The following is a 15,570-nucleotide window of genomic DNA, read 5'->3' on the forward strand; positions in this document are numbered from 1 at the left end:
GTTGACCCCTTCAAAGAATTCTAATAGATTAGTAAGACACGATTTCCCTTTACAGAAACCATGTTGACTATTGCTCAAGAGTTTATGTTTTTCTATGTGTCTGACAATTTTATTCTTTACTATTGTTTCAACTAATTTGCCCGGTACCGACGTTAGACTTACCGGTCTGTAATTGCCGGGATCACCCCTAGAGCCCTTTTTAAATATTGGCGTTACATTAGCTAACTTCCAGTCATTGGGTACCGAAGCCGATTTAAAGGACAGGTTACAAACCTTAGTTAATAGTTCCGCAACTTAATATTTGAGTTCTTTCAGAACTCTTGGGTGAATGCCATCTGGTCCCGGTGACTTGTTAATGTTGAGTTTATCAATTAATGAACGAGTCCATCTGTGGAGCTTGCTGGCTTTCTGGGCAAAGTCTGCAGGCTCTCGAGAGAAAACAGTTGCATACTTGTTTGGTAATTGTTGTTCTTCAAGATGCTTTGCCCATGTCCATTCCACTTCAGGTGCACATGCACCAAAGCCGGAGAACTTCCCCCCACAGCGGTGCCCATCAGGGCGGTGCATGCACCCTCCACACACTTGTGCTGCTAGCCAAGGGCATATAGGGACGGAAACACACTAGAAGCCAGAGTTTGCTGCCACTCTGATGCAGGGTGGAAGGAGGGTGGGTTGTGAAATGGACACAGAATCACAGGGTTAGAAGGGACCGCAAGGGTAATCTCTAACCCCCGGCCCAAATGCGGGATTTGAGCAGCACAATACATGTGCAGTGCATCGTGAAGCACAACAGTACTGAACAGGTATGTAACTATTTTTATCCCAGTGTCTGCACATGGCATAAGCAATTCCAGATGCAGGAAGGTACCAGAGTCTACCCAAACCAGGAGTCCAACATCACTTTCCCAAATCAAGCATCCTCGCATCAGGCCTGGGGGACGGCATAATGAGGAGTGAATGTACGACCCAGCTGCAGCCCTGCAATAGTCACTGATGGGTATGTGACCCAAAAAAGCAGCTGATGCAGCGTGAGCTCTTGTAAAGTGTGCTAAAACTCTCCGAGGTAGAGAAACTTCAGCAATATCATAGCACAGAGGAGTGCAAGAGGAAACCCAGGAAGACATCCTCTGAAGAGACAGGTTGGCCTTTCATCCCATCAGCACAGGAGACTGTTGGATGAGGAAATGCCCTGAAGTTCGTGCATAGATCCAATATTGCCTGAAACCGACCTCAAACCAGCCAGTCATCCAGATATGGGTGCCACCACGGTCATGCGCTTTGTGAAGACTCGAGGGGCTGATGGCAAGTCAAAGAGGGGAGGGCCATAAACTGATAATGAAAATCTGCTACAACAAATTTTAGTAGGGCTGAAAGGGTCTTCAAGAGGTCACCAAGTCCAGCCCCCTGTACTGAGGCAGGACCAAATGTACCTAGACCATGCCTAGCAGGTGTTTGTCCAACCTGTTCTTAAAAACCTCCAACCTGCCTTAAGAACATATGAATGGCCCTACTGGGTCAGAGCCAGGGTCCATCTAGCCCAGTCTCCTGTCTTCCAACAGTGGCCAGTGCCAGGTGCCCCAGAGGGAATGAACAGAACAGGGCAGTTACCGAGTGACCCATCCCCTGTCGCCCATTCCCAGCTCCTGGCAAAGCCTTGGAAGTCTATTCCAGAGCTTAATTACCCATATAGACCATGTTTTCCTAATACCCAACCTAAATCTCCGCTGCTGCAGATTAAGCTCATTACTTCTTGGCCTACGTTCAGAGGACTTGGAGAACAGGTGATCACTGTCCTCTTTATAGCAACTGTTCACATAGTCAAAGACTTATCAGCTCCCCCCTCAGACTTCATTTCTCAAGATTAAACATGCCCAGGCTTTTTAACCGTTCATCATAGGCCAGGTTTTCCAAATCTTTTATCCCCTTTGTTGCTCTCCTTTGGACTCTCTCCAATTTATCCACATTGTTCCTACCGCGTGGAGCCCAGAACTGGACACAATATCCCAACTGAGGCCTCACCTGTGCTGAGTAGAGCAGTTATTTACCTCCCATTTCTTACATGATGCTCCTGTTAATACTCCTGCCCCAGAATGAGATTAGCATTTTTGCAACAGCATCACATTGTTGACTCCTATTCAGTTTGTGACCCTCTGTGACCCCTGATCCTTCACAGCAGTGCTACCACCTAGCCCGGTGTTCCCTATTTTATAGTTGTGCATTTGATTTTTCCTTCCGAAATGTAGTACTTTGTACTTGTCTTTATTGAATTTCATCTTGCTGATTTCAGACCAGTTCTCCGATTTGTCAAGGTCATTTTGAATTCTAATCCCGTCCTCCAAAGTACTTGCAACACCTCCCAGTTTGGTGTCATCGCAAATTTTAGAAGCACACTCTCCACTCAATTACCCAAGTCACTAATGAAAATATTGAATAGTACCAGACCCGTGAATGACCCCTGGGGGACCCCACTAGCTATGCCCTCCCAGGAGTGAACCCTGGATAATCATTCTGAGTATGATCTGTCTACCCACTGTATAGTCATTTCATTTAGACCACATTTTCCAGTTTACTTATGAGAATGTCACGTGGGACTGTGCCAAAATCCTTATTAAAAATCAAGAAATACGAGGAAGCAGTAGATGTGGTATCCACTAGACCAGGAATGCTGTTGAAGGAGGAAATTAGGTTGGTTTCACAGGATTTGTTCTTGACAAACCCACGTTATCTATTTTTTATAATCCTATTGTCCTCTAGGTGCTTACAAATTGATTGTTTAATAATTGGTTCCAGTACTTTTCCAGGTATCAAAGTTAGGTTGACTGATTTATAATTCCCTGGGTCCTCTTTTTCCCCTTTTTAAAAGATAACTACTATGTTTGCCCTTCTCCAGGCCTCTGGGACCTCACCTGTCCTCCATTAGAATTGCTGATGATTCTGAGAGTGCTTCTGAGATCTGTGAGCAGAACTTTCTCTTAGGGCCTGGAGTATAAATGCCCAAAGATTTTAAGGTTTCCCCAGAATCTCTAAGAGTGCAAATTTTCATCTGTTTTCCCCTGAGAACAGATTCAGGCCCTCAAATGGCAAGTCCTCAATTGTTTGCTGTACTTCTGTTGGTATGCTCGATAACTGCAGCCAAAAAACCTGATGCGCAGTGATTGCTGTTGTCAACACTTGCGCTGCCAAGTCTGCCTTGTCCAATGCAGCCTGTAAAGATGGTCTTGACACCAGGTGGCTTTCATTTAGTAGCACTCTGGACTCCTCTTTAGCATCATCTGGCAGCTTGTCTGTAAATTGGAACACTGAGTCCCAGCTGGAAAAATCCTAATGGGTGAAGAGGGCCTGCCGGATGGTTTGCAATCCTAAACTGCAGCCCTGAAGACAAATAAACCATTCTCCCAAATAAGTCCAGCTTTTTTTGCATTTTTGTCCTTGGGAGCAGATTTAGAATGCCCTGGCCTTGGTTTCTCATTCACAGCTGCCACTAGCAAAGGTCTGGATGTGAATAAAAATACTCATGCCCCTGAGATGGAACTTGGGGCCTCTCCTTTGTTCTCTTGGCAGTGGGTGTCAGAGAAGAGGGAGTTTGCCAAAGAATTTTGGTGGGCTTTAATAGGCAGAATATCCACCAACCTGTGTGGATTATCCTGCACCAACTCACTCTGACTACCCGGGAGGTGGCTATCCTTTCCAGAATTCCCAGACGATTATAACTCACTCTGACTACCCGGGAGGTGGCTATCCTTTCCAGAATTCCCAGAGATTATAACTCACTCTGACTACCCGGGAGGTGGCTATCCTTTCCAGAATTCCCAGACGATTATAACTCACTCTGACTACCCGGGAGGTGGCTATCCTTTCCAGAAATTCCCAGAGATTATAACTCACTCTGACTACCCGGGAGGTGGCTATCCTTTCCAGAATTCCCAGACGATTATAACTCACTCTGACTACCCGGGAGGTGGCTATCCTTTCCAGAATTCCCAGACGATTATAAAATGTACCAGACCTGGGAAGTGATGATGAGGAAGTGTCGGTCTGTGCCACTGTTTGCTGAACAGCCATAGCAGAAGGGTCAGAACCCAGAGGGATAAGATCCCTCAGTTGCTGGCTACTGGGTGTCAGTACCAAGACCGGTACCAGATGGAGAACAGCACCTTCCTGGGGATTCAGTAGAGCCGCGTCTAGGAGAAGATGACCTTGAGTCTGGAGGAACACCCCATGGATTCCAGAAAGGCCACTGCCGTACATGACACGGTACCAAGGACGAACCTCACGGCATCCTACCTCCGCACTTGCTTCTGTCAGAGCCACAATACTTGGGCCTTGACCTGCATGAAGAGGAATGAGGAGACACTTGAGACCTGTAATGAGATCTCAATACGTAAGACTCTGAGGAAGAGTCAGCATTCGAATGCCAAGGCAGCACAGTACCAGATGGAGTAGCTGGAGACCAACAAGCAGTGGATGGTGCCAGAGGAAGCATCTGAGCCTTTCCTGCTGAAGGGACCATAGGTTTAGTCTGCTGCACAACAGAGCTTCCAGACCCTGATGGTGTAGACAAAGGCTCAGTTCCAGACGGCGCTGAAGATCCCAACCAGGGCTTGCAAGGCAGAAACAGTTGGTACCTGCACTTTGGCCTGCATCAGTGGAGTCCGGCACGGACAGGCACAAAAGGTCCCTGGCACCTTATAGACTAACAGACATACTGGAGCATGAGCTTTCGTGGGTGAATACCCGCTTCATCGGATGCATGTAGTGGAAATTTCCAGGGGCAGGAATAAATATGCAGGCAAGAAGCAGGCTAGAGATAACGAGGTTAGTTCAATCAGGGAGGATGAGGCCTTCTTCTAGCAGTTGAGGTGTGAAAACCAAGGGAGGAGAAACTGCTTTTGTAGTTGGCAAGCCATTCACAGTCTTTGTTTAATCTTGAGCTGATGGTGTCAAATTTGCAGATGAACTGGAGCTCAGCAGTTTCTCTTTGAAGTCTGGTCCTGAAGTTTTTTTGCTGCAGGATGGCCACCTTTAAATCTGCTATTGTGTGTCCAGGGAGATTGACGTGTTCTCCTACAGGTTTTTGTATGTTGCCATTCCTAATATCTGATTTGTGTCCATTTATCCTTTTCCGTAGGGACTGTGCAGTTTGGCTGATGTACATAGCAAAGGGGCATCGCTGGCATATATTACGTTGGTGGACATGCAGGTGAATGAACCGGTGATGGTGTGGCACTGGGAGTGAAGCTCGCTGACTGGCCAGATTTATTAGCGCCAGAACAGCGCTTAAATCCATGAGATACAGGCACGCCCCAGTACAGAGCCAAAAACTCAAAGGAAAGAAAGCTAAAAACAAGGATTCTTTAGGAAACGAGTATTACTATCTAAACTACAGCTACACCGCCAGCTAAATTACCCCTCACCTTAAAGATCTCTGACTGTTTTCTAAAGGGACAATGGGAAAGAATGTGAGAAGATCACATATGCGTTGACTACACACCATAGGCGGTGAGAAGGAACTGAGGGGTCAGGGCATCCCGGCCCCTTTCTACCCTTGGCTGGCAGCACATGCGTTGCCTCAGCAGGTCCCGTAAAGGACAAAGGTCTCCAGTTTCGGTTTCCAGGCGCGCAGACACCGGAAGTGGAAGGGATGTGTGCAGGCATTCAGAGGAGAAGTCTGAATAGAAACCCCTGGTGTTTGAACAGGAGGTCTTTGGCTTCCAGAGCGTGCAAGCCCAACCCAGTTAGTCTCTAGAGGGGTATCAGTATCAGAGGGGTAGCTGTGCTAGTCTGGATCTGTAAAAAGCAACGAGTCCTATGGCACCTTATAGATTAATAGATGTATTGGAGCATAAGCTTTGTCAGATGCATGCGGGTATTCACCCACGAAAGCTCATGCTCCAATACATCTGTTAGTTTTTAAGGTGCCACAGAATTCTCTGTTGCTTTTTATAGAGCTTTCCAGTTTCCTGGACCCAAGCTACTAGGCTAAAGGAATTTACACATTCAGACTATGGCTGCAATATTTGTAATCTCCTTCAGTCAGATACTTATTTAATAAGCTTAAAAACTACAACAGAGGTGTCTGCGATCCTTCCAAGTGTCCTATACCAGACTAATTAACTATGGAGCTTAAGAACTCTTACGCTGTGCCTGCAGACTTCGCAATGTCCTCAACCCACAGCTCTTTGGATGGAGCAGTTTCCAAACCCTGCAGGCTTTATAAAACCCACAGAGACTTTGCAGAGCTCCCAGAAGTTCAAACATTCATAGTGACTAACTCCAGAATTAACTACCCAACATCTGGAGAATTGTCCCGGGCACCAGATCTCATTAAGGACAAAATTTAAAAAATACAAATTTGAACTTGCTAGACCAGGTTGATTTTAGCTTTCCAAACAACTTAAATGAGGAAAAATCCCGCTATTCAAACTCTCATCTCTTAAAGACACCTTGTCTGATTAATAGCAACATTTCCTGGAAAGGTTTCTGAAAGACAGAGACAGACAGACAAGAAACGAAGCAGAAAGGAGCTCTTAAGTTTTTTAACTGGAGAGGGAAGCTGTTCAAAACTGGGCTTAAACTAAAAATTGGCTACAAATGTCAGACCCATGGTCCATACACATTTCATCAGCCACTGTTAGATGATCTCCTGCAGTACTAAGATGCGGTAGGAAGGGCTGAAATTCCTAGTTAGCGTGTGATTAGATTAAACCCTAAACGTTAGCTGAACATGGCATTTGCTATGTACTTAACGTTGGACTCTATTTACAAAGGGAAAAGGAACCAAACAGAAGCAGTGAGCCAGGCTCGGTGTGTCTCTGGGACAGTGTTGCCAGCACCGATGCTAGCAGCACGGGGTGATGTACAATGTCTATGCACAGTGCCATTCCACCGAAGTCTGTTTGCTGGGCCTGGATCAGTCGGAGTACAGCTATGCAGGCAAGGCCAAGGGGAAGCCTGGTAAAAGCTAAACCATTTCTCTTACCCCTCTGAAATCAACAGCAGCTGATGGTCAGTGTTCGGGGAACACCTTGGGACTGGAAGCTACAGGCTACAAACAGCAAGGCCCTTTCAGTGGTGGAACCAAATGAGACCAGGAGCACAGGGAGGGTGGATAAGAGTACCTAATCCCGTCCCTGGACAAACACCCAATGCCCTGGGGCCAGGCCTACCTAGTGCCAGAGGGCACTGCATTAGGATTATGACCTGCGTCAGCTGCATTTTGGAGGCTGGCGGAGCATGTGCTGCAGATCTATAACACACATCCCCGATTATGGACCCACAGTCACCCCCTAGGTCAAAGCAGTCTGAATTATTCTTAGGAATATTAATGTACCAACCTTCCCCATAATAGCCCCACACTGTCACCTTCTAAATGTACTTGGCCAGCTGATGCGGCACTGTTTGTGCATTCATAACATTCTTCTCGCCTGCAATAATTGTGTCTGCTGCAGGATGGTCTCAGATGGGAATTTAATGAGGGGCCTGTGTAAACACACTGAAACCGATGGATAGGACGCCCACTGGTAGTTGCTGCTGCTTGCTATCTTTATTCTTGTCTTTTTTAAAAGTGCTTTTACATTGACTCGAGCGTCTTCTCCCCCCTGTATCTCAACAACTAGATCAGAATGATTTCTCAAGGAGCTGGTTCTTTCTGTAGTGGTGGGATTGTTTGGGGCTAAGTAAATGTGTGACTCAAGAGTTATTCTAGGTAAGAGCAACAGATTTGCCTTTATTCTGGGGTTTACGGGGCTGTCTCAGCCTGGGTGAAATTCACCACTGCGCATAGACGCAACAGAAGGCCAATGGACCATTTACGACCCACTTCAGCCGTGGCCCATTGGCCAGGTGAAATAAGAGTGAGGCACAGACTATGTATTGGTCCCCTCTGCGTAGTGGTGAATTTCACCCTCATTGCACCAGAGGATGCTTCAGCGATGTTTGCAATTGACTCCCAATCGCCGGACTGGCTTATCCGTCCTTGGTGTTCCAAAATCGGCTTTTTGTCTCCAGCTCAGGATTTGGCTTTGGTGGTTGGTGCAATGTTTTGTGACAATTCTGCCCACTGTGCAGCTCTTTGTAGTTGATCAGGCAGATTAGGAAAGCTGTCTGAGAGGGGGAAACTCATTTCTTTGATCATTTCTTGGCACACTGAACATCTCAACAATATATGCGCAGAGCTAGGAGCTTCTGGAAAGCCCCACCTGCCCGAAAAACGTTCTTTTGCCCTGATGCACATTCTGTGATTTCCCTGCCTGCCCACCACCCCTCATTCCAGAGGATAAATTCACAGCCAGCCAGCCCTCAGTCACTTACACATACAGATCCATAGGAAACTCCTTCATCATGTGTGTTACGATGAACTCCACCATCAGATCTAGGAGACCGGGGAGGAAAACGACAAAGTAAACGTAAAACTAGCTACAGTAACACCTGGCAGACAACAACAAGCAGCATATCCAACTACCCACGCCCCCAGCATGTCCCCAGACAGCAATCCTAGTTAGAAGCAAGAGAGATAATTTACTCAGAGCTATGTCTGAATTAGGCATCTCTTCTGAAAGCCCAGGACGAAGCTACTGAGAGTTGCCTGGCATTTTAATGCAATGCGCTCTGAGACATGCTTCCTCCATGCACTTTTCCCCCACTGTTGTTTAAATAAAAAACACATCACTAATTTTGATGCATAGAATTGCACTCGTATTTCAAAGCTTGGCACCAATGGAGAATTCCAGTAGGAAATATGTTTTAGAACACTGTTGTCACCAGAGGCCAGGTATGTTTTACAGCTTTGTTTTCCAAGACAATAACATAGAGGACATCCATATATCTACAGAATCGGCTCTGAAGCAAAGTAAATCCAGTCTTGCCTCAAGAATGACTGAAGTCTTCTACATACTACTCAGTTTTAATCTTGGTCAGTTTCACAAGGGGAACATTTAAGTGGCCTCAATACTAGAGCAGCAAGAGAGACAGGCAACACAGCCCTCCAGCTAGCCACATTCAGCCCAGTTTGTCTGTTCCAGGCAGGCCAGGTGCCCAGCAGTCACTTCCACCACCAAACATCTGTTTCTTTCCCATCCGCTTTTTCTCAGCTCAGTCACCCAGAGACTGCTCACTCCCAGGCATCACCTTCACCACCTAAATGTTTCGATGGACTAGCCAACAAACATTCCTTTAGTGACATCTGTTCAGCAATGGAAGCAAGGTGTCCAGTGTCCTTTGGAAAACTTGACAGTGAATGTGGCTTTCCACAGATCTACAAGATGCAGCATGTTACACGGCACCAATCCTCCTACTAGAGGGAAGTGAGGGGATGGGATGAAATGCACCCTGCTGAGAACTGAAATTCCTTGCACAGGTAATAGGTAGCCAGGAAACTCCCCCAAACTAAGCTGATTTCCTCCTCATCACAGGAGATGGGTCGATTCTGGAAGATCCCATCCTAGCAACACTCACCTAGGACTGCACACACCAGGGGGCGGCAGGGCAGGTTCTTGTCTGCGGCTTTCTTCCTGTGTCTCATTGGCTTCAAACACACAAAGAAGAAAGGAAGTCAGCAGCTGCCTGCGTGGCACCTGGCGCATTATCGCCTGCTTTCCATACAAATAAATCCACTGCCACGGCTCTCCTATAGTTTTGGGCTCTTCCATTTCTGCCAACTTGGCTCTGCGGCTGCTGCAGCCCAGGGCACAGAGGGTCCCCGCTCACCAGGGAGACAGCAGCTGGCGCTTTGGTTACTTTGACTCTGAGCTGTGTAACTGGAGGGCACTGTCGCACCAGGGCACAGTGCTTTCCCTTATGTTCCCTGACCCAGAAGTTTGTTTTTCGCACTCCCAGTGACTAGCTCCTCCATCGGCTCTAACAGCTTAGAAAGATGATTCCCATTCCATGCTTGCTGCTGAGAAAGAAGGGTTAACAGCTTGGGCTACGCTTGCTTTAAAAATAAAGGGCTTGAGTCTGTCCTGGAGTGGTCACCCCACCATCTCCCAGGCCACAGGCCGCCAACGGGGGAAAACGTCCCTGGAGAGCAATTCCAGTGGTGGAATGACCACCTCACAGGTCAGAGCATGCACAAATTCACAACATCCTCTGGGCTGCCTCTACAGGCTGGGCTCCTGTGGACCCTTGGATGCAAATGAAAGCAGCCTTCCTGCAGCAGAACCCTTGGGGCAAGACAGTGGTAAAAACCCCACCACCCCTACTTGAGGCACGAATCACCCATCTGAAAGAGGGGGTGAATTGAGCTCAAAGAAGTTAGGGTCCACTACGACCTGCACATTAACGTATCACATGGGGCCTAACATTTGCTGAAGCTTAAGGCAGACTGCTCCCCAAAATGTATTAACGCCTCCAGTCCCCACAGACCTCCCATTACACATCCTCTCCCTGGCTACACTGGCCAGATGCATCTCAAAAGCCAGCCCTCACCCAGCTCCTTGAGCGAGCCAGCAAGGAGCCAGGCTGCTCGCTGCCCAGCACAGCTCATTCCCTTGACAGGGAGTCTTGAGCCTCTCCTGCCATGATGGCGTTTCCTTCCCACACCCCCACCAGCAGCGCTCGCTGGGTTCTCACGTGCGCTGGCCCCAGGCTGAGGACCCAAAACCTTGGCTTCCGCCACGCCAAGGAGAAAGGAAGGAACCTGCTGTAGAAGACTCACCATTCTGTGCAGGTTTACTCGAAAATTCACGTTGTCATCATGCAAAAAAGCATTAGCGTACTGATCCTATTGGAGAGAGCAAAGCCTGAGGTGAGAAACATCTACTGCAGCAACCCCCCCTGCCAAAGCCCACGTGCCCCAGGGCAAAACTGGCAGCTGCAGGCAACTCAAGGGTTAGAAAGTTGCCCGTTAGCACTTGCCTGAGACTTCTCTTCCCTGTTCCCCAGTTATGCCTCTAGTCAGACAACCCAAGCGACTCCACTTGCACAAAAGCCTTCCACAGTCATTCATTTCCCATGCCTTTCTTTGCTCACCCACGTCGCAGACTCCACATGTGACAGCGCCAAGAACATTGTAATGTGGGCTGTAAAATGCACAAGGAGGTTCTCCTGCCTGCCTCTTTCCTCGTCCCCATGACAGAGCCAAGAGGAAGGTTTATAGTTGCAGCTTGATGGACCCATCACGGCAGAAATTATTGCAGCACAGGCTGCTAGTAGGTGGCTTAGCAGCTCCAATCCTCAGGCAAATCTCATTCCCAAATCCACACTAAATCAAACGGCGTCCGTATAATACACAGCCAAGTGTGGTAATAAATATCCTCTCCGTTTAATACCAGGATCAAACATGCCTTTGCTAGACACAGGCGATATTTCTCTTCTCCCTTTCTCTACATGCCTTTCTGATGAGCTCAGGTGCTAAGAAGAGCTAATTACTAGCATCTGTAATGAAATCAGAGTTAACGAGCTCTTCTGCAGCACCTTGAACAAATACTTGATGACTTTAAACCATGACTTTAAAGCAGAGCATTCAGCACAGTAATGCTGACTTTGCTGCTCTGAAGCAGCGACATGCAGCCCTCCATGGTTTGGGAGCCAAATTAGCGATCAATATTATGCAGAAGAGCCACAGGAGTGGGACTTCACTGTTTCATTTACTAGAGCACTATTAGAACATAAGAACGGCCAGACTGGATCAGACCAAAGGTCCGTCTAGCCCAGTGTCCTGTCCACTGACAGTGGCCAATGCCAGGGGCCCCAGAGGGGATGACCAGGTAATCATTCAGTGGTCCACCATTGCACTATTCCTATTTAAAGAGTGTGACAGAGAAATATTTAGTTTATCTATATTACTCTTATCAGCTACAATGGTTAATCACACAGTAAAAGCCGATTGGTCACTCGGCGGTTTCATATCCTGTGCTGCAGAGAGCTGGAGGAGACACATTAAAGAGCCGCTTGCGAGCCTCAGTCTGAGTGTCCCTGCTCTAAATGGAAGGTTTTTACTTGTGTGCAACCAAACCCCTTTTCCAGTCGGGACCTGACCCCCTTGGCTCCTGCCTGAGCAGTCTGCCCATCAGGCTGACAACACCCACCTCCTTCAAGGCAGGAGAGGGACAAGGTGGTCCCTGTCTGTGGAGGCCATGGCCGCTCCCTCCAATGCTAGCCCCTGATCCCTCTCAGGACTTGGGATGGCTGAAGAGCAGCACCTCTGCTTAGCATGAACAAGGCAGAGTCAGGTGTTGTCAGGCCTGGAACAGCTCAAGGTGTCCCCTAGTGACCTAACACGTGCGCTAAATGAGAGGGGAACAGGTCTGAGTTCAGCATGCTCCCCACGTGTGACGCGAGAAGCCGACACTCCCTGAAATGAGGCAACACACTGCTAGTTTAGGCTCAGTGCTAACAGTAGTAGTGCTGGACGTCACATCTCTAGCAGGGTCTCCATCTCCCAACCCTCTGCAGTTCTCCAGTGCCCAAGCGACAGGAAGCAAGGGGAAAGGGAACCCACGTGGAGCCAGGGCACCACGAGACAGATGGCCGTGTGCTGATGAGATGGGGTCATGCACAAGACCTACCTCTGCTATGCACGTCAGGATAATCAGACAGAGCTTGCCGCTGTGGAGCCGGTGTTCGTCTGCAAATGAACAAAAACAAGCCTACGTGAGCCACTAGGCCTTGTTATGCCGACAGGTCGGCGTGTGGACTCAGAACATAAAGACCCTCCCTGGCGGAAACAGAACCAGAGGCCGAGTATCAAACTTCACACACCTACTCACCCACCCTGTGAGAGTAAATAGTCTGACCGTGGCCCTAAAGCCATCACCCCAGCAGCCAGACCACTGCACCCCACTGAGCTATCGGGAGCCTCTGCTAACAACGCAGCGTCAGAGTTGATCTCTCTCTCAGCAGTGACAGAATATACCCTACTCACTAGGGTTATGATCTTGGTACAAAGTGTGCCTTGTAAGGTAGCATTTGAAAACTCAATGTTTTGGTCAGTATTGTCCTGAGGAAATATGCGACAACGCTGTATGTGAAGTGATAAGATTCCCCTGTATGGTGTGATTAACACATGTTCCAAACCCCACAGCCCTGCTCCAACAGAAGTCAGCAAACAGGTCTGTCCTCGACAAAGGAGCATGTGCTCTGCTTAACTTGCATTTAAGCAGTAAACAGAGTCATCAAGCAGGGAGGGAAACAAAAGAACCTCAACCAGGTGAGAAAAGGCAGCAGGGAACATCCTTCCGCATAGACTCTGTCTCCTAGTGCCCAACTAGCAATGTTTTTCAAGAGGGGGACTGAAACTATAAAAAGGAGGAAAAAGCACCCAATGGCCACTCCTCTCTCTCCTCCTGCCCATCATATTCACTGCACCTGAAGAAACACAGGAAGCATTCATTGGACTCTGGCGGGGGGGTCCTGACCCATAGGGTTCGGTCAGTAAGACTGCCGAAAACACATGGTTAGAAATTTTGCTTGAATCTAGTCTAGTTTGTTAAATTAGGCATTAGTAAACATCTTATCTTTATTTCCCTTGTAACCGTTTCTGACTTTTATCCCTCATTACCTGTACTCACGTAAAATCTCTTTGTAATTAATAAACTTGTTTTACTGTTTTATCTAATCTAGCGTGTTTAAGCTGAAGGGTCCGAATCACTACTTGAGATAATAAACAGGCATATTATTCCCTTTAAGGAATAATGGACATAAAATATTCTGTTCTCTCCAGGAGAGGTTGGGCAGTGCAGGACCTGCAATTCTGGGGGGAGGAATCTGGGACTAGGGGTGTGTTGGGATCACCCTGCAGTATAATCAAAGCTGGTGAGAGCCCAAGTGTAACCCAAGTGTGGCTGGCAGGCTGCAGTTACACACACACACACACACTTGCATGTTCGGACGCTGTTTGTGAGCAGCCTAGGTGGGAACTACTGCAGCAAGGCATTGAAAGGTGCCCAAGGGGGTGACACAGATGTTCATTAGTCTGGATTGCACCCTGGTACATCACAGAGGGGTCTCTCTCTGCCTCACCCCTTTGCCTTTCCCAAATATTTGGGATGCAGAGCTTCGCCCCTGGCCAACACTCCTGGTGAAAAGCCCTTCCTTGAACACCACAACTACCCCTCTATCAGCATCGGTTTTGTTGCTCACGCCAGCCGGTACATTACGCAGAAGAGCTCTGGCAGACGGGCAGCGCAGTAGTGCATTGAGCACAGTGCTGATAGACAAAGGCCTGAGCTCTATCCCCAGCAGTCACATAGACTCCAGGGTGCCTAGAGACTTGCCCCAGGTGCAGGAAGATGGCTACAAAGCCTGGGAGGGCTGATTTTTAATGTTAAGGGCTCCCCCACAAGAAATTCAGGCCCTGTCTGCCCTGGAAGACTCTATGGGACAACCAGAAGGCTGGCAGAGTTCTCCGATCATACATCTGAAGGAATTGATTGAGTGGGGAAGCAATTATTATTCAAACTGCATAAAACTCTGCTTTTATTTTCAGAGGGGTAGCTGTGTTAGTCTGGATCTGTAAAAAGCAACAGACTAACAGATGTATTGGAGCATAAGCTTTGGTGGGTGATACCCACTTCGTCAGATGCATGCGTCTGATGAAGTGGGTATTCACCCACGAAAGCTTATGCTCCAATACATCTGTTAGTCTTAAAGGTGCCACAGGACTCTCTGTTGCTTTTATTTTGTTTTCCATTATCACCAATCGAATAATTGAGAACCACGGGGGAGAAAGGAATCCCCGTTCGGAGTCTACGCCCCAGCCTGCAACGACAGTTCCCAAGCCATAGTTCTGAGATCCCCAACAAACCCTCCAGAACACCAGGGAAGACCAAACTGGACATTCTGGCTGGTTTTAAAGTAAAACACAAGAAGAAAGAGATTTTGAAAACACAGGCCGCCTTCATACAGCAGAAAAGGGCGTTGAGCCACACCCCCTCCAAAAGCCTTTGGTGACTGCATTCAGGACACTGCATACAAACATCCTGCACTGAGTCTGCAAGCAGATCTGACTCTGGGCTGCTCGCTCTGCTCTATATCGGTGCTGGGACATGTGATTATTAAAGGGAAAATGAGCCCCAGAAGATGTAAATTTTAACCTGCTGTATTGAGTAAACGTAGGGGCACAGTTGGCGGCATATTTCCCTATGGCAGCCAGACTGTTTTCAAAAGAAGGGAAAAGTTTCTCTCTTCAGGAAGGAGGAGCAGTGGCCTTCTGGAACTGCAATACACGAGAGTCTTGTTATCTTTCTACTGCAAGATCCCCCGGCTTATTTCAAAGGTGCTGCTTCCACGTCTCTTCTCTGGGGATTAGGCTGAAAGTGTTCCTGCTACACACCAAGTACTCATGCATTATCCCGCTCAGGTTGTGAATGGCCGGTCATTTCCAGCTGCGAGCTATGGGCGAGGTGGGCTGCTGTTCACAGCAATCCTTTGCTCTGAAAGCCCTTTACAAACACTCAGTACAGTAGGGAAACATCACAGCTCCCGTGGGATGAACGTCAATCTGAGCCCTAGTTTACAGATGGTCCCTCTCGAGCCTCCCATGCCTATGGGGGTCTGGCAGAGAGGGGTTAATTAGACGGGATTCTGATAGAATGGAAGGGTTTTAAATTACACCTTCCAGGGCAGGGGTGG

At 48.0% G+C, this 15,570-nt stretch overlaps 1 protein-coding gene across 4 annotated transcripts in view; it reads right to left on the reverse strand.

Annotated features, from left to right (window-relative positions):
* The window catches only part of ARMH3 (armadillo like helical domain containing 3), a 172,897-nt gene that overhangs the window by 107,707 nt on the left and 49,620 nt on the right, over nucleotides 1-15,570 (reverse strand). For all 4 annotated transcript variants that reach the window (XM_045024060.1, XM_045024059.1, XM_045024057.1 and 1 more), the window contains exons 16-19: nucleotides 12,507-12,565; nucleotides 10,655-10,720; nucleotides 9,454-9,523; nucleotides 8,311-8,371 (exon numbers count right to left, since the gene is read on the reverse strand). In XM_045024060.1, the coding sequence (XP_044879995.1) occupies nucleotides 8,311-8,371; nucleotides 9,454-9,523; nucleotides 10,655-10,720; nucleotides 12,507-12,565 (256 nt within the window). The remainder of the gene's footprint in view (nucleotides 1-8,310; nucleotides 8,372-9,453; nucleotides 9,524-10,654; nucleotides 10,721-12,506; nucleotides 12,566-15,570) is intronic.

The sequence above is a fragment of the Mauremys mutica genome, chromosome 7 (genome assembly GCF_020497125.1).
Source record: "Mauremys mutica isolate MM-2020 ecotype Southern chromosome 7, ASM2049712v1, whole genome shotgun sequence".
NCBI classification, from domain to species: domain Eukaryota; kingdom Metazoa; phylum Chordata; order Testudines; family Geoemydidae; genus Mauremys; species Mauremys mutica.